Source organism: Cannabis sativa, chromosome 6 (assembly GCF_029168945.1).
Source record: "Cannabis sativa cultivar Pink pepper isolate KNU-18-1 chromosome 6, ASM2916894v1, whole genome shotgun sequence".
Lineage (NCBI taxonomy): Eukaryota > Viridiplantae > Streptophyta > Magnoliopsida > Rosales > Cannabaceae > Cannabis > Cannabis sativa.
In genome coordinates, this window is record NC_083606.1 from 48825236 (window position 1) to 48844802 (window position 19567).

General features: G+C 35.7%; 1 protein-coding gene across 1 annotated transcript; it reads right to left on the reverse strand.

Annotated features, from left to right (window-relative positions):
- Positions 1 to 1645: 1645 nt before the first annotated feature.
- LOC115725296 (homeobox-leucine zipper protein HOX11) lies at positions 1646 to 3854 on the reverse strand. The gene is made up of 4 exons (XM_030654760.2): positions 3085 to 3854; positions 2650 to 2999; positions 2490 to 2569; positions 1646 to 2409 (listed from the first exon to the last, which is right to left on the reverse strand). Exons 1-4 carry the CDS (start codon positions 3461 to 3463, stop codon positions 2019 to 2021), a joined length of 1200 nt encoding a protein of 399 aa, XP_030510620.1. The 5' UTR covers positions 3464 to 3854; the 3' UTR covers positions 1646 to 2018.
- Between the last annotated feature and the right edge of the window lie 15713 nt (positions 3855 to 19567).

Sequence of the window (19567 nt, forward strand, 5' to 3'; positions counted from 1 at the left end):
TTTTATTATTGGGCTTATCCCTATAATTAGCAATAAATTTGTGTTAATAAGATAAAAACAACTTTAAAACAACCTTGATTTTTATATTGTACATTATTAATCGTTTCTTAGGAATCATATATGTAAATATTGTTGTTCGTTCTTGATTTGTTGTTGATTTAGTAATTTTTTCTCTTCGCCGGATTTTATGGTTTTCTCTTGGTGTTTCTATGGTTCCGGTGTTGATTTGTCCGTCCCCAACCACGAAGGAGGTGTCGTTTGTGCTTTGTTACTGTTCACAGTATAAAAGTAAATATTTTGGGCCTGGACAGTATGAAAGAAAAAAAAACGGGCCTGGACAGTAAAAAAGAAATTATTGCCATGTGGCAGTATTATTGTAAAATTTGGGGGAAAAAACAGTATTTTTGTAAGTTTTCCTATTTATTTATGTTCATTTATAACTTAATAAAATAATATAGTATTAAAGAATATAATTTTAGTATAACTATAAGTTATGTGATTGGAATAAAAAAAAATTATTGTTAAAATTTTATAATTTTTGTGTTGATTTAGCAAAAAATTTAACATTTATCATTAGAGTTGTCTTTAAAAAAAGTAAATACTATTTTGAACCATGCGCTTTGTAAAAGTTACTAAATGATTATCTGTTTTTTTAAATGACAAAATAAATTTTGTATTTTCTAAAATGGTAAAAATAAGAACTTGAGCTCAATTTTTAACCATTTTTTTAATATAACTAAATTGAAGACAATTGTTAACACGAACAGATACAGAAAATGTAACAAGTTTTGTCATAATATCTCTAGATCAGATTATAATTATTAAGTTTTATTTTAACAAAAAATTAGTTCAAAATCTTATTTATATCTTTTTAAAAAATACAAAATCTTATTTGTCATTTAAAAAAACATAAAATGTAATTAATAACTTTTACAAAAACAAATAACCCAAAATATTATTTACAATAGCAAAATGACTCCAATATGTGTCTTAAGAGGTGATGCAAATTTTTGCATGCCGCGCGAGAGGTCTTAGATTCCAGCGACCGGAGTTCATAGATGGGTCGTGACAACCCACGTGAGTAGCAGTGATGTTAAAGTATTATACAATATTGAATAGCATATAAGACGAGGTAGATATAGCTACATGATTTTAATATATTTGGTGGAGGTGTTTAGTCATGATTGGGGTTTGAAAAAGGAGGTACCCTACTTTCAAGGACATAACATATACCAAAGCCAATTTAATGACGCCCCTTCTCCCTCTTACTAATTGAACCCCACGACCCCAACTACTAAGTCAGCCTCATTCTACTTTCTATGAACCCCACGCATCATCATCATCATCATCATCAATATGGAGTGGAAATGCTCCCTCTTTGAATTCAAATCATTAAAAAAGTTCCAAAAACACATTATTACATAATAAAGTCACCCCCAACTCTCTCTTTCTCTCTCAACCATGCCTTAAACCACGGCCAATGCCAAACCAATTAACCCTTCCCTCGGAAAAACAAGTTCAAAATTAAAGCCACCAACCATTAATATCAATTGTAGAATTAACATACACCAACATTCAATTCACTCAATATAGCATTATTATTTTTTTCATACATAATATATCATTATTATTAAAACAACAAATATTTTCAAACGGCAAAACAATTTTTCCTTCTATTTTCTTTTTTTCCCAGTAAAAAAGTAGGGGTAATCAGATATTACAATAATAAAGAAATAAATAAATTTAACACAAATATATGTTTTTTTTTCTTTTCCTCTCTCTGATTCTCGCTCTATCACAACAAAATTCAGCGACTAAGATAGGAGATCCCTTCTCTTTCTTTCTATCTTTTTCAAAGGTTGAAATATCCCCAGAACAAGAATTAAAACAACTTCTTTAATCAAACAAACCTATTTTATCATTATCCGAAATCTTTTACTTTGTCTATGTACACATAAAAAACCCACTCCTTTCGAAAGCAAAACGTCCAACGTTACATCCATGGTCCTAATTGGGGCTCATGAAGCCGCCGAGGACTGGTGGTGAGTATATGTTTGGGCTTGGGACTGGGCCTGAGCTTGGGTCTGAGGAAATGGGTAGAACTTGGGCCTGTTGATTGGAAAACCAGCTGCTTTTGACGATGGTGATTCACTGTTGTTGTTGTTGTTACTGGTAGGATTGGTGTTGGGGTTAGTAACTGTGTTGGTAGTGGTGGTCGTGGTGGCCACTCGCTCACAAGAGGGGCACATGGTGAGTGTAGTGGCTGGGAGTTGCATGTAGAAAGGGTTTGAAGTCTTCAAAGCTCTGAGCTCTTGAAGCTCTTTGTGAAGCCTTCTGTTCTCTTCGGTCAAAGTCTCACAACACCTCTTTAAGTACTCGCAATCAACCTCTGTTTGCTTCAACTTCGTCCTATAATTATTCCAAATAAGAAAAAAATGGCATCTTTTTAAAAATAAGTCTTATAATTACATAAGAAGAGACATATATACCTCGCTCTACGATTCTGAAACCAAACTTCGACTTGGCGAGGTCGAAGGTTGAGTTGCTTAGCAAGTGCTTGTTTTTGCTTCTGAAATAAAATAATAAAAAAAAAAAATCAGTAAAATGATTTGACCAAAGGGTATTTGGGTCTTTTGACTTGGAACTTACTGGGTTGAGGGTATTGTGTTCTTTGAAACTTTCTTCAAGAAAAGCAGACTGGTCTTTGGAGAGCCTGAGTTTCTTCCTGTTGTTACCGTTGACGTCATCATCGTCACTGGCTCTAGGGGAAGATCTCTCTGCTTCACCCTCCGAGTACTGGTCCCTCTTATTATTACCTCCACTACCCCTGTAGTTGTACAACCCTATATCCATGTGAAACGACGACGTTCCACCACTGTTTGAGTTCGGTGACGACGAAAGCACTGTCGTTTCGTCCGCTTCCTCCGCTGCAGAGGTGCGGACCACTACTTTCGAAACCCTATTCAGTTCCAATATTCCACAACCAGAACTACCGCCCTCTTGAAAAATGAACAGATAAAACGTTAATATTAAAAAAAAAAATAATAGTAATAACAATAAGAATAAGGGTTTTCATATTCTTACCCTGATTTTCAATGGAAGCGGACCAAGGGAAGCCGCTACCGCCATGGGTGCGAGGAACCGGAGTGTGGGGCAGAAGGTCGAGCTGAACCGGCGGTTCTGATGATGACACGGTACCAGTACCAGTACCCTCAATATGTGAAACATCGTCTCTTCTTCTCTCCTGTTCTTTGTTATTTAGTTCTTGTTCTCTTCCATTTCGATCTTCAGCTCTAGAGCGTAGTGGGCCGATTGATAAGTCCATGCAAAAGGGAGAAGCGTTGTCGTTATTTGAGTGGTCTCGTTCTCGGTCACGGTCACGGTCACGGCCACGGTCACGGTGGTGCTTTTCTATGAACCCAAAGGGTTTGGGAGGGTCTCCTAAACTCAAACCCAGCTCCATACTGGGAAAGAAAGCAAAAGGAACGAAAGAGAGAGAAAAAGGAAAAGGAGCAAAAGAAGACGAGTACAATAATCACAAATGGGTTTGAACTGAAGGAAGCAGAAAGAGTCTTTATAGAGATAATAAATTCGATCTGTCAAACATTACGAACGCAGACCCAACAGTGCCATTCCTTTTCATGACTTTTTTTTTTCATATATGTAAAATATAAGTAAATAATTTATTTTGATTTTTTTGTAATTATTATTATTATTATTATTATTATTATTATTATTACTCCATTCCATCCATCCTATAATAATTTTGCCTTGTGGGAAACCAGTTTGACCGACAACCATCTCTTAGGTTGACAAACACACGTGAAAGGCTATTTTTATTAGAGAGAGAAGAAAAAGTGAAAGAAAAATAAAAAATGATAATTTTTATAAACAAAAAAATGAATAAAAAAGTGGTCCCACATTCTCATCACACTTATCCATAGCGCGTGATTATCAGATCAATCAGAAAGGGGACCGCAAGGTAGGGGCTGATTTTAAGTGCCAATTATTGGGTTTTTCTTTCTTGGCTGCCCAGTTGAGCCACTTTTAAGCATTGCGCTTTTTCTTTTTTCTTTTTCTGTTTTCAAATGTCGAGTGTGTTGTCGTTCCTTTTCTAGGTTAAATAAATAAAAGGGAGTTTACATTTTACGAATCCAAAACAGAAAATATTTCTGTTTCTATTCTATTATTAAATTTTGGATTAGCTCTTTCTATTCTTTATTTATTGGATTTTTTTTTTACAAATAAATCAGTTTGGAGTTTTTATGTTTGATCAATAAATAATAATAATAATATTTCTCAAAAAACAAATATATATATATATATATTGATACATTTTAGAAAGATAGTTAAAATTGTTGGGATCAGTTTATATGTCCGATCAATAATCAATCATGGCTTTCCCTTTCAACGCATCTAGGGACGCGTCAGAGCCAATTAGCCAAATTATATTTTTCACTTTAACTTCATCGAACAGACATTATTTTTAGAAGTTGAAATAAATAAAACGGAAGCACTCAAAAAAAAAAAGTTTTTAAAATAGCTCATCAAGTAGGCGAGTTTGATATGATAGATTAATGTTCTCTAGATTTAGTTAATTTTTCAGTAGTCAATTCTAATCAAAGTGTTTAGAACATGATTATGCTGTTATTTTATTAATAGTATTTTTTTCTTGTTACAATATAACAAAGTAGGAATATTATCATTCCATATCGATTCCTTATCACGCCCTAAAATAGTGCACATCAACTTCTAATGCTATCAATTACATCAGATAGTGCACATGAATCTAAAAATAGTAAATTTACTTTTCTTGCTACCACCTGGGAATCGATTTCCACCAACATAATTGGGAGCTTGGCAGCTTGGCATCATGGTAAGGTTTGCTTCAATGTTATAGCTTCAGCCAAGATCGAATTTAAGCTCCAAAGAACTTAGCTAGCATATCCTCCAGTATCATCTAAAACTGTGTGTATAATAAGTTGTATGAAATTCTATCTCAAAATCAATAGCAATGTGAGGAATAGTTCATATATCTTATATAAAAAATGTGAGATTCACTAACATCTTCCTCAAGATGCAAGTTATTTTTTGCTCACCAATCTTGTACAGTTCGATCACAAGTGGATCTTTTGACTCACATCAGCTCTTTTTAGCTCACTATCTCTAAATCAAAATTTGTTCTTTTGGCTCGTCTTTTTTGGATCGATTTTTAAATTTTGATCAAATATTTGTTAGAGTTTAGGTTGGCTCTGATACCATATTAGACTTTGTACAATGTATAGATTTATATCTCAAAATTCAACTGGTAATGAAAGGAGTAGTCCGTGGATCTTATATATTTTATTATCTTTCAACATGTTAGCAATGTGAGACTCTTTAACATCCCTCCTCAAGAAGGTAGATGTTTTTTGCTCACCAATCTTGAACAGCTCAATCACAAATGACTCTTTTTGGCTTACTATCTCCAAATCACAAGTGACTCTTTTTTTAGCTCTACTTTTTTGGACCGGTTTCTTTGGATTTTTTGCGGCTGTTTTTCTTGGCTACACTTTTTTTTTCTCGATCTGCTTTTTGTTTTTGGATCGAATATTCGTTAAAAGTTTTTTGTTTTTGCTCTGATATGATGTTAGAATTGTAAGATGCATGAGGTTCTATCTCAAAATCAATTGACAATGAGAGGAGTAGCTCATGCATCTTATGTACGATATTTAGTTTCCATTCATTATCAATGTGAGACTCTAACAATAACCACTATTCCAACACTAACTTTGTCGCTTTCAATATCCATAGCTACACCAACATTTAAATTCATCTTTCCTCGTAGGGATGGCTTCCATTATTCCTCAACAGCTGAGTAATGTGCCTCTGTATTAGGAACTATTTTTTAATTGAGCCTCCCTATACTCATTGATGTAATCAACAACCCACTAAAATACCTCTTTCGCTTGAAAGTACTTTGATCCAAAAAGCTTCGAATTTATGTCATTCTTAGTCATTAAAATTACACCTAAATAGTTTTCACAATCAGATTTATTTATAGTTTTTAAAACATTTAACATGTAATCTTTAATATCAAGATGTTTGTTTTCATCATAAAAGCTCTTAAATGGTGATATGTTTTTTTTTTCATATTTCTCTAGCTCTAAAATGGGTCATTATTTTTGACCAATTGGTACAACTAGATTAGATGGTCTTAAAATAACTTTTTTATACTATAAATTTAGATCTGTAGGTAAGAGATGTTTGTAAGTCCTCCATATCAAATGTTTTATTTTGGAGTTATCCTTGTATGCATAACAAAACCATCTCCTAATTATGTTAAGAGATGAGGTTGGTGGTACAGAAATTGTATTTTTAAATGATAGGCTAATTTAATAGTGGAGTTACCAGATAGATCATATCCCCAAATGGTATAGTCAGGTTGATGAATATTAAATGAAAAGATGGTTAGGATTTCAGTAACAATATATGGGTGGAAGAAATGTTCAATTTTTCCTAAGTTAAATGGCCAAGAGGATTAATAAAGAAAGAAACACTATATCATTAATCAGAAGTGTTGTAAGTGATGCCTTATATGAGGGATCTAATAATCTTAGAGAGTTTAAATTTAATGATCATTTCTAACTTTCCAAATCAATCTCTTACTCAAGAGTTCCCTTCCCCAAATAAGGCTTTGCCAAGTAGAAGATGGAGAGTGATCCTTCTTTGCTTCTAAGAAACTTGTATGGGTATAGTATTTAACTTTAAGCAACTGGGCAATGAGGGTATTAGGATTTTTGTAAACTCTCAAAGCTTGCTTAGCAAGAATAGCTTGGTTAAAATAAGTTGATCTAATCCCAACCCACTAAAAAATTTAAAATGACAGATGTTTGACTATATTTTTCAATTAATTTTTTAGCCCTTAACAAAAGATCCCAACATGAATTTTGTGAAAAGGGACTCAATCTTAAAGCATATGTGTTACGTCTATATTTTGAGCAGTAATATGGTGCTGACACGTGTAATATAGTTGTGTTATCTATATTCCCGGATACCTAATATGTGGCAATCATGGAAGGGTGCCACATTGGACTATTTACAATTAGTGTGTACCTTCCGCTTATTAGTATCATGGAAGAAGTTATATTCTATGAGTTAGTCGAAGTTTCTCCATATTAGCAAGGATAGAATGGACTTTGGCACCCCCACTATTCATCCGCTATTAAGAAGGATCAGAGTCCTTAGAAGCTACAAATATTCTAGGAGGGTAGCAGGTTAGTTTGATCCGAAAAAGCTATGACCTGGTGGTTGTGGAATTCATTTGGTTGTATCTTGTCTAGAGCTCAAGGCAAAGGCTGCATATCTTCTGACACCAAATCATATCTTGTCCATTGTGTCAAACCATGATAGTATGTGTACGTGCCTCTAAAGCCCCCTTTTTGTCCCACGGCTTGTCAAAGCAATAACTTTTAAAGGTAAAACCTTTAAGCGATACGTGTCCTCACTCCCACGAAATTCCTTATAGTAGTCATGCACCACACAATGGGAAAGCTTCATATCGACCAACGGTTAGATCATAATGTTGTAGTATCAACCCTTGTGGCATGTTGAGTAAGAAATCCTAGGTGGGTAAAGGGTATGCCCTTATTCACATGTGCCTATAAATACCCTTATTTTTTTAATATAAAAAGGGTGAACAATTTCTTACGTACCAAACTGCTGCTAAAATTCCTACTAGCTTTCTTCTTCTTCAAGAGAAATAAAGGAATATAGGGTTTGGGTTTATGTCGTAAATACTTGTAATATTCAAACAGTCACTAGCAAGGCTAATACAATAGATTCGTGGACTAGGGATTATCTACGCTCAAACCACGTAAAAATTATTTATTTATAATTTATTATTTCGTATCTTTCTTAAGCTCTAATTAATTAGTTTCCAAAAATCTCAGTAAACATTTTGGTGCTTTCATTAAGAGCTGAGGAAAGTTTTCTAGTTGCCGCACCACCTCAACCATTGTGAATACACAAAAGAATGTAAGCAAGAAAACTCAACTAGATACCATTATGGAGGATGTAGGCTTTCTCACCTCTAGCCTTCAGCCAGGCGGTGTAAGGGAAGAAGGTACAACCATTGTTGAGGATCTAAGAGAGGATGTCGAGAACATGTTTGACAGCATCGATGATGACCAGAACCCTAAGGATAGGGAAGACGAGGACGATGACAACGGTTACGTGAAGGACGGGTATTGTAAAGGGTTACTACTATGACCATGACCTAAACTTGATGCGAGTGACCAAGGAACTAGAGGCTACTCAGACAGGGTTAGCAGAACAAAGGAAGCTCACTAAAAGAATGAAACAAATGATGGAGCACCTCCAAAACAAGTTTGAGGACTTGGCAGAGCCCGATGATGACCCTTCGGTGGAAGTGATGTTCAAAGATCGTGCTCATAAAAAAACTGAGGTCGAAACCTTGAATCCCCGTAAGGATAAAGGTTTTTGAATCCCTAGATCATCTCACAGTTTACGCATTTCTTTACAATCAAATTGCTTTTCGTTGTTAGAGATTAATTTGTAAGGAATGCCAAACCTACAAATAATAGCTCGATTGACAAACAGGCATAACTTTACAGCTGTTATGGTCGCTAGAGCCTCAACTTCAGTCCATTTTGTGAAATAGTCTACTGCGACCACTACATACTTTACCCCTCACTTTCCTTTTGGTAGCTTGCCAATTAAGTCTATGCCCCAGACTATAAATGGCAAGGGACTAATGATAGAGTTTAACTGGCTTGGTGGTTTGTTGACATAGGTCACAATTCTTTGACATTTGTCACACTTCTTAGCGAAACTAGTTGCGTCTGCTCGTAAGGTCAGCCAGTAATATCCTTGTTGCATAATTTTCAAAGCAAGCAAATTGCCTCCAGTGTGATTGCCACAAATTCTACCATGTACCTCTCATACTATATAATCACACTCATCTCCATCGATACATTTAAGCAAAGGTTGACTAAAACTCATGCGATACAGCTTGTTGTCATAAATGACATATCGAGCAGCTCGATATCATAATTTTTTAGCCTCGACTTTGCTTTCAAGGAGTTTACTCGTTGTTAAATAAGTAACGATTGGAGTCATCTAAGTGATTTTCTTAGTTACATCGACTTGCATCATCTCCTCGTGATGAATAGTCAGATGGACTAACACATTAACAGAAATTACATCGAGCAATTGTGCTTCTCTTGTTGAGGCCAAACAGGCCAAAACATCTGCATGAGAATTATAAGCACGAGGTATTATACTAATAATAACTTCTTTAAATTTATTTAATAACTCACAAGTATATGAAAGGTATTTGGCTAAGCGTCCTCCTCTGGCCAAATATTCTCCATTCACTTGACAAACCATTTGCAAATCGTTGAATGCCTCGAGATTATTCAACCTTCATTTCAAGAGCAAGCTTTAATCCTACAATTAGTGCCTCATATTCGACTTCATTATTTGAGGTAGGGAATTCAAATCTTAAGGCAGCGTGCACTTTGAATTTGTTAGGGCTTATTAGTATTATTCCACCACCTGATCCTTTGTTGTTTGATGCCCCATCAACATACAAAGTCCACCCTTCTCCCAACGACATTTTAGGGTCGACTCGCTCTTCTATAATAATCGCTACTTCGTCGTTTGGAAAATCAAGAATGAAATCAGCGAGGGCTTGTCCTTTGATTGTCGATCGCAGTTTGTATTTGATGTCAAATTGGCTTAGCTCTACTGACCATTTAAGTAATCGTCCTAACGCTTCTAGTTTTGCTAATACTTGTTGCAAAGGATAGTTTGTTAGTACTTCAATAATGTGTGATTGAAAATATGGTCGCAACTTTTGAGAAGCAACTACAAGTGCAAATGCTAGTCATTCCATTTGTGGATAACGAGTTTCAACATCCAATAGGCATAAACTCACATAGTACACCGGATGCTGCCTACCTTGGTCTTCGCGAATTACCACTGAGCTAATGACACTGCCAGGTAGATCGATAACACTTCTGTAGGCATTAGTTTGGATAGTATCAGGGGCTGCCCCAAGTGTGTTTTTAGTGCCTGAAAAGGCTCTTCGCATCTATCAGTCCATTGAAACATTTTCTTACCTTTTAGAATCTAAAAAAATTCTTTGCATTTCTTAGAGGAACGTGATATAAAGTGATTTAATGCAGCGACTTTACCTGTTAGGCTTTGGACCTCTTTCGGTTTGGTGGGAGATCACATCTCCACTAATGCCTTTATCTTTGCTGGATTGGCCTCGATTCCTCCTTGATTCACCATAAAACTGAGAAAATTTCCTTAGCCTACTCCGAAAATGCACTTCAAAGGATTAAGTCGCATTTTATAATGTCACAAGATTTTGAACATGGAATCTAGGTGAACGACATGGTCTTCTATGCGTTGAGATTTTACGAGCATATCGTCAACATAAACTTCCATTGTCTTCCTTATTAAATCTACAAACATCATTTTAACTAATCTTTGATATGTTGCTCTTGTGTTTATCAAACCAAAAGGCATTACCTTATAACAGTACAAACATCGATCAATGATGAAGGAGGTATGCTTCTGGTCTAGCTCATACATCATGATTTGATTATATCCTGAGTATGCATCCATGAAACTAAGGAGCTCATGACCTACGGTAGCATAACCGAGTTGGTCAATGCTTGGTAAAGGAAAGTCGTCCTTGGGACACGCTTTATTTAAATCTGTAAAATCGACGCATGTGTGCCATGAGCCATTAGGCTTTTGTACAGGAACAGGGTTTGCTAACAAGTTTGGGTAAAATGACTCCCTTATGAAGCTGCATGCCAAAAGGTGATCAACCTCTTCTTTGAGTGCTTAGTACCTCGCGGGGTCCATTTTGCGGCACTTTTGTCAAACTCCTCGCACTTCAAGGTCAATGTTCAAACGATGACACATGACCTCTGGCGATATTCTGACCATGTCTGAATGTTTCCATGCGAAAACATCCAGGTTCTTCTTGAGAAAAGTGACGAGATTTTCTCACTATTGAAGAGTTAGTTTGGAACCAATTTTTAAAACTTTATTATTATCAAATGAATCGATAGGTACCTTAATTGTTTCTTCTGTAGCCTATGCTGTATTGGTATAGTCGAGGATTCTGGGATCCATGTCAGGTTTTTCCACATGCGAGATCTCCTCAATTCTGAAAAACTTCATGTCAAGGAGGAGGAGCTTCAAGTAAATATATAATATTTACTGACCTTTTCTTTTCTACGAGTTTCAATGTCGTGTTATAGCATTCCCTTGAGTTTGATTGGACTCCTCGCACTGATCCCACACCTGCGAGGGTGGGGAATTTCATAGTGAGATTGTAGATTGAAGAAATTAACTTTATTTATTTCAAGATTGGGCGACCTATGCCTGCATTGTATTCCGAATGTTGATTGATTACCACAAAATTGGCCATCGATTTGGCAGTAACAGGGGCAGTTCCTAAAGTTATAGGCAGTTTGATCATTCCCTTTAATACGATTGTATCTCCAGTAAAACTGTAGATACTTGAATTTACCGGTCGCAAGTCTTTCTCGTGCAAACCCATTTGCTTGAAAGCCTAAAAGTTAAGAAGATTGATAGAACTTCCATTGTCCACTAAGACCCAATGGACATTGTCCATAGCGATGTTTGCGACTATAACATGCATGTCTGCGTGGGGGTGATGTACCCATCTGACATCACTCTCCATGAAAGTTATGTCATCGCACTCCTTCTTGAATAACTTTTCTAGTCGCTCACTCAAATTGTTCACATTGGTGAGTGTTTTTTCTTTTTCCTCCTTGGCATAGCGTTCTTATGCCTTCCTAGAATCTCCACCAATATATGGGCCTCCGATAATGGTCAGGATATTGCGAGGAGCTCAAGAGCCACTCACATTATTTGTAGTGTCACTTTCATCCGCTTGGGGATGATTTTCTCTGTTCTTTTTATATTTGCTAAACTTCACTTGTCTGATTAATTCCTCGATTTCATCCTGAAGGAACCAACACTTTAGAGTTGTATGGCCGATATCCTTGTGATATTTGCTGAACTTCTTTGGATCCCTCTTGTCATGATTTCCTATGATTGGTGGAGGCTTTATAAATACCTTATTTTGTTCCTCAATCGCGTAGATGTGATCACAAGGAATTTCATTTCTGTGTAGTTGACAAACCGAGGACATCCTTTTCTTTTCAGAGACATCTCCTTCTTGGAAGGGGATTTGGCAAGTTTTAGACTTCGTCACCTTTGTGGACTGCGTCTCCTTGGGCTTCGTCCTCTAGGATTCTTTCCTTTCGAGCTTCGAGAGTGCGATCGTGGCACATGTGACTCGCGCTTTTCCTTTCCTCTTTCTAACTCAGCCTAAGAGTTCTCAATTCTCTTGTACGGGTCAACCATTGCAAAGAATTCCACCAATGACTTCGGTCTTTGCGCTTGCAACTCCTTCTAGAAGTCAGTTCTTGGCAAGACTCCTGTAATTAACATGCAAACCAATGAAGACTTGGGGGCCTTCTCCACTTTTGTTATTTTAGCGTTAAAACATTTAAAATAATCTTATAAAGACTCACCGCCTTCTTGTTTAGTATTTGCCAACGTTGTGTACGGCAGTTTGTACGTCATCGTGGCCTAAAACTGCGTTAAGAACAAATCCACGAAGGTCTCCCAGGTTGATATGGAGGCTTAGGGTAGTTGGCTGAACTAATCATGGGCATGTTCCTCCAAGGTTTCCACGAGTATACGACACTCTGCTTGCTACGGTACCTGGTCTACTTCAATAATTGTGTTAAATTTATCTAAATAATCTATGGGATTAGTAGTACCTTTGTATTTAAGTGACTCGAATAGCCTGAAGCCTTTCGAGAGTCAAGCTTGTCGCACTTCCTCAATAAAAGAAGAGGTCCCATGGAGTTTGTAAATGGGCTTTCTCTATTGCTCGATCATCCTCAATGCACGTAGGAGGCTCTATTGGTCTATCCCTCTTGGTAGAACAGGATTGGCTTATGCTACCGTTGGTATGGCAGCAACAGAGCTATGTTGGCTGGGACTACTACTTTAGTTGTTACAGCCGGTGCGTAAGGTGGGTTGACTATATTAGTCGGGTTGTTTATGTTTTGCATGCCTTGATCGCCCATTCGGGGATCAAGAGGCTCGTTATTATGTCTTGGTGTTCGGGATCGCGCCCTGAAAATTTCATTGAGATGATCACGAAGATCACCTCTATGAACATGATATCTTCCTCCACGTTGCGCCTCGACAAATCCTGAACTACTATAAACACTTGGAGAGCAATTGTTAGTGTAAGAAGAGTGAGACTCGACATCATTTACCTCAATTCTCAGCTGAGCTCAGCTTCGCGGGTTACCTCACGTAGGATATTATTCCTGCGGTACCTCCTTTCTAACGCGGTTGGTGGTACGAGTGACCGGTTCTCTTTTAGGCAAAGAATTATGTGTAGGCTGGTTCAAGTCGAGACCTTCCTACTCATCTTCTTGTTCCCTGCGAACACGAGTGTTATTAATATGTTCAGTTTGCCGCCTAGTAGTTGTTACTTGAGGATTGTTTAAACGCGTGTTAGGAACTCGAGGTGGACGTCGAGTCCTGACTCTTCCATCAACTTTGGCCTGCAAGGCCCGCATTTTCTCCTGCAAGGCTGTATACTGGGCCGTAGTTAATTGGATAATTTCTTTAGACACCAAGGCTGGTGTGATAGGTGGGAAGTGTCCTATGGTGGCCGCTGGTGTTGAAGTTTCTTCGGCACGACTGGCGGTTTTCGGAAACAGGTTCAGGGGAGTGACAGTAGTTCATCCCACACCCCTATTTATTGTGTCAACGGGATTCGCTCCATTGCCTAGGAGTGGAACAATCATTGTTCCAACGTTGAAAGAACTTGTGTTGTTGTTTCTGTTCGTCTAGTTTCCAGCCATTTTGATTTTCCTCCGAAATCAACAGTAAAAATCGTTTCCACAGACGGTGCCAAATGTTGTTAGAGGAATTTAGACAACACTAAATATACACTAAAAATATAATTATTTAATAAAAAAGCGCGAGTACTTAACCTATAATGGCAAGTTTTCAAAGAGTAGGCACACAGACAAACTGGAAAACTAATAAACACAATGAACACAAGAGAACTATAGTGGTTCAGTCAGATCACTGTCTACTTAGTCCACTGTTGCAAGGATTTTTTGTCTTCTTTTTTTCATGTTGGATCACTCCTTTATATACAAAGCAAGTGTTTTTTGGATTACATAGAAGTTAATTGATTATCAAACAATTTTACATTGAATATCAGTATTAAATTAAGAAAAATGTAAATGAAATAAATGAAGAATAATTTAAATCTATTTTACTAAATACAGCAATGTATGCAACTTTTATAGTGCAAGCTGTCTATTCATCTGCTCGCACAAGCTCACAAGCTAAGGGTGCATTCTTGTTAAAACGAGACTAATGAGTCTCGTACTTAAGTATTTGCATCCTAATCGAGTCGCGTATGTGGATACTGTTAGATTTTGTGCCCTAAATAAAACTCATTTCAATATAATCAGATTTACTAATTAATAAAAGATCAGAAATTGAATTTTATTTTGCATGGTTCACATAATTTATTTCATGATTAAATTTAATGTATAAATTCTATTAAGTCCAGAACATATATAAATATATATATATATATATTTATTCATGATTATAGTGTCGTTAGCACAGTGGAATATAATCATGATTATATGTTCAAAAGTTTAATTCCCATGATTTGTCAGTTCACTGGATTTAGACTGACATGATAATCAGCGATAAGGTATACTTACACCTTGGATAAGTGTTATGTCCTTTCCAGGGCACTGGCAAAGTTTTCTAGTATTGGATGTATGGAGTATACATTGGAAGGGACTGATATTGATCTTAGACAAGATATCATAAACTTACCGTTATATCTTTTTAAGTCAATATCAATGGTTGATCTTAGGTCTATGGATCTTAATCCGGATATGGTTAGGTTCAGCTTAATTGTATTATTTATGTTCTTCAAGTTGTTCGTGGAAGTTAACTTATGGTTCTGGCAGAGTATTTATATCTTGGGAACATGGTAGTTCAATTGAGTGGTAGCACTAATCATAGATATGGAATCTAGAGTTGTTGGTATTATTTATCCAGGATCTTAGATCTATTGCAAGTATGTTGATTTAACAACCTAATATTGAACTTCTAAAACGATGAATTAAACACATAAAAGTTAAGAATAACTTACAGTGATTGCAGCGGAATTTATGTCTCCTTCCACTCAGATCTCTAACCCTTGATTCCTGTCTGTAGCAGAGTATAATCAAGATCTGAGCCCGAAAGTTCTTCAGTTGGATGTGATCCTTCACAGTCTTCCAAACTATGATGAGATACTGAATGATGTGAGTGGGCACTTCTCTCTCACTAGGGAATTTCGAAATCTCTCTTTGTTTTCTCTCTTATTTTCGTGTGATACACTTTGCAGAGCAAAGTTTTCCAAGCAACACATGCATATCCAAAGAGAAGAGAGGGGCTGCTATATATAGGAAAAGAGAAGACCACAACTTTCCAAATAAACAGTTTCCTCTTTTACTGTGTAATAGAATAACTGCTTTATTTAGTGTGATTCACCACTTTCCTATTTAGGCTAGGCTTTGATTAGCAATTAAATGACAAATTAAATTGAAAAATAATAATTGGGAAAAGGTAATCATGTGGCCAGCCTTGGTGTGAAAAGGGCCTCACATTGATTTTGCAGTTTCCTCAATTTTATTTCTATTTCACCAAAAATGCCATTTTTCCAATTCTAATCATTTAAATGCCAAAACCAATTATTTAATAACTAAAATAGATTATTAAATAATATTGCCATTTAAAATTAATTATTAATTCAGACATGCAAAGTCTCATAATTAATAATTAAACCTAGAAACCCTCTTATTTACGATTTCATCCCTAAACTGTGAGAATTCACAAATTAGACATAGTCTAACTTTTAGAATTATAATTGATTAATCATAAATCAATTATAGAGTCCTCCAAACAGTATAGTCTCAACTAGAATGGGGACCATGGATCTATATTCTGAGCTTCCAATAAGTTGAACCGATTTACCAAGTAAATCCCTAACTTATTAATTCCTTGTTGAATCCACTCTTAGAACTTGGAATTGCACTCTCAGACTTATATAGAGCATATCATATGTTTCACGATATCAATATGCTATCTCATTTAACCATTGTTATAATCTTAATGTGATTTAGAGATCCTCTATATAGATGATTTACATCGAGACGGGACTAATTTACCGTTTACACCCCTCAATGTATTTTGCCCATTTGAACACTTAGTTACCTGTAAATGATGTTTTTGTGATCTAATATATAGTCACTGAAACAAGAGCTCATCCATTTACTTCTATTCAACTAAGCTCAAAAGGAATCATCACTTTACTTCTATACACCAGTAGAAGCTATAGATTTCCATATTTATGTTTAGCACTCCCTATTCACTTATGCTATCATGTTCCCAAAATATATGTATTATCCTGACTCAAAACAGGCTTCAACTAATAAATCAAAGAACAAGAATAGCACTCCTGAAATTGAGCCTAAGCATATCAGGATTTAGATTCTCTTAATCTAAGCTCAACTTCTAACATTGACTTGGAAAGATACAACGGTAAGTTTACAATATCTTTAACCAAGTTCAATATCGGTCCAGTCCAATGCATACTCCATGCATTCGAAACCAGTATACTTTACCAATGTTCTGGAAAGAACATAACACTTACTCCAAGTGTAAGTATACTTCATCGCTGATTATCACATCAGTGTAAATCCAAAACACTGATGAACAGGGACCAAATCTTTTGAATCATATAATCACAATCACATTCCACTGTATTGACGATACTGTAATTGTGAATAACTATATGTTCTGGATTTAACTGATTTTGTGCATATATCAGATATATGTATTAAACCATAAACATGTAACATACATGTAAACATGCTTCACTTCTAAATTGATAACTAATTAGATTGTAATGAGTTTTATTTAGGGCATAAAACCCAACAAACTCCCACTTGCACTAACATAAAACAAGTTGTGCATTACAATCAATCTTTTGTCTTGATCCTCTGATCAAGTGTAGTATGTTTGAATCCACCCATATATCTGGAATCAGGTTCATGAGACACATGAAACCTTTCCTAACTTATGCTTTACTCGTCAAGGGATACTGAAATCCTTACTGCCCATTAAGTACATCTGAATGACCAGAAGACATATCTCTCAAATTTTAAAATTTGGAATTGAGATAATGCAGTGTAGAATTTTCTTCAGTAAAATAACTTTTTGGTAATTTTGAATTTACAAAGTTATATCTTCTCTGATGAAGCTTGAATTATTATAGATGGGTTTTAACACTCTTCTATAATGATTCCTCCACCCCCAGAGTAACCACCATCTCACAATGAGTCGGTGTGCATATCAGGACCACTAATGCATAGTTCCTTAATAACATATACGTCACTTTTGTAAATCTTTCTTGATTGTCTCCTAATGTTCCCTATTTGATTACATCTCAGATGGCTCCCACTCAATAGCAGATGTCTGGTTAGAAACTTTTAACCTTTTACTATTGTTTCTGGGAACATCTTGTTGTGACTTATTATCTTAAGCCGAAACCGTAAGTTTCTTTAAGATTAGTTCAACAACATAGCAGTCTAGTATTTGAAGTGAAAAATACTTGCTAGAGATTTAAGCAATCAAATCAAGATACCACAAAATGTTATGAGAAATAGACATCTTGAATCAGTCTTTCGAACAGACTGTGCAAGAATTCTTCTATCTTACTCTCATAATTCTGATAAGTTATTTCTATCCATGTGAATGGTTAGACTTGTTTTTATCAGAGGTGTTCTTAAGTTCCTATCACAATTATCAACCAAACGAAGATGGGTAAAGAATTTTAATATTCTCCCACTCAACCAAGGTAATGTGAAACATTATCAAAGAACTTTAATGGTATCAATAACTGTTATAACAGTAAATCTAAACTGGAACATATAATCAAGATCAAGGATTTATTCTGATAATAGCTAATTTATTATATTATTTCCATGTTTAAAAATATGTGTCACAAAGGGTACTGTAGAATAAAGTCCACCCCTAAGTTTGTAGAGATTATGTTCCACCCCTAAAGGTTGTAAATCTCTAAGTGTGATAGAGAGTCTGTGGAGTTGAATATAATCCAGAGTTCATTAGATATAAAAAATCATTTGAACTGCATATTATTCTTAACTTTTCTCCACCCCTATCAGATCAAAAGATCTTTTTATTAAACAAATTCTCAAATAATTGTTTTTGAAACCAACAATTATTCATAAACATAGAAAAAAATTCTAGTGTTTATGTAGCAATAACTCTGTAAAGAGTTTAAATACTTTTGAATTTGCATCAATAATAAAAACACATACACATTCAAACATAATAAATATAATAATCGGTAATAAATAAAGAACTGAAGCTCAACTCATAAATTGCAAAAAAAAATTTATTATAAACCAAAAATTGTTTGCAATATTTATGAGAACCAAACAGGGAGTTAAAATCCCAAAACTTTGAAATCCAAATTGTTTGAAAAACTAAACAATTAATTCAAAAGAAATAGCTTCTTCTTTATTATAGACAATCTCCATCCACCATCCAGCTTTCTAATCCAACTCGTTAAGACAGCACCCGAGTTTAAGAAGCTTTAGCTATAAGAAGAATAATAAACAAGGTTAGTAGTCCAGAATTATTAATCCAAAAGGATAATAATTCACTAAAAACACATCAGTTTATAAAGAAAATACCTTGTTTCTTTGCGAGATACTTAGGACATTGGGATTTCCAATGGCCTTTCTCATTGCAGTAGAAACATTTTCCTTTTTGTGTATTGCCAGAAGCTCCAGCATTTTTGTTTCTAGCTGCATTCGCAGCTTGAGCTCGCTTCTTGGCATTTTTCCACTTCTTCTTATGATGGGATTTTGAAGTAGAAGCAACTAGTGCCTCAGGATTACTTGTCTTATTACCATTTCTAGAATTCTGAGGTTTATTCCCTCTTTTCTTGGGACCTCCAATCAAATTTTCATATGTCTGAAGGTCATTGACTAAAGTATGAAAGTCTTGTTCCTTCTTATTCATGACATAATTTGATGTGTAGGGCAGAAAATCTGGAGTCAGGCTATTCAAGATAAGACTCACTTGAGTAGTCTGATCCATTTCAGCACCATGATTCTGGGCTTCCTGGAAATAACTAGCCATCTGGAGAAGGTGATCACGCACATTCTGATGGGGTTCCATCCGTGCATTGATAAATTTCTTAGTCGCGTCGAAACGAGACTGAATAGATGCCATACCGAATAGCTCAGTTAACTGCGTCATGATTTCTGCAGCCGTGACAGTGTTTGCAAACCTTGTTTTCAAGGTGTCAACCATGCTGGAAAGCATGAAGTAACGAGCTTTATTGTTAGCATTATGCCAACGCTCAAACTTC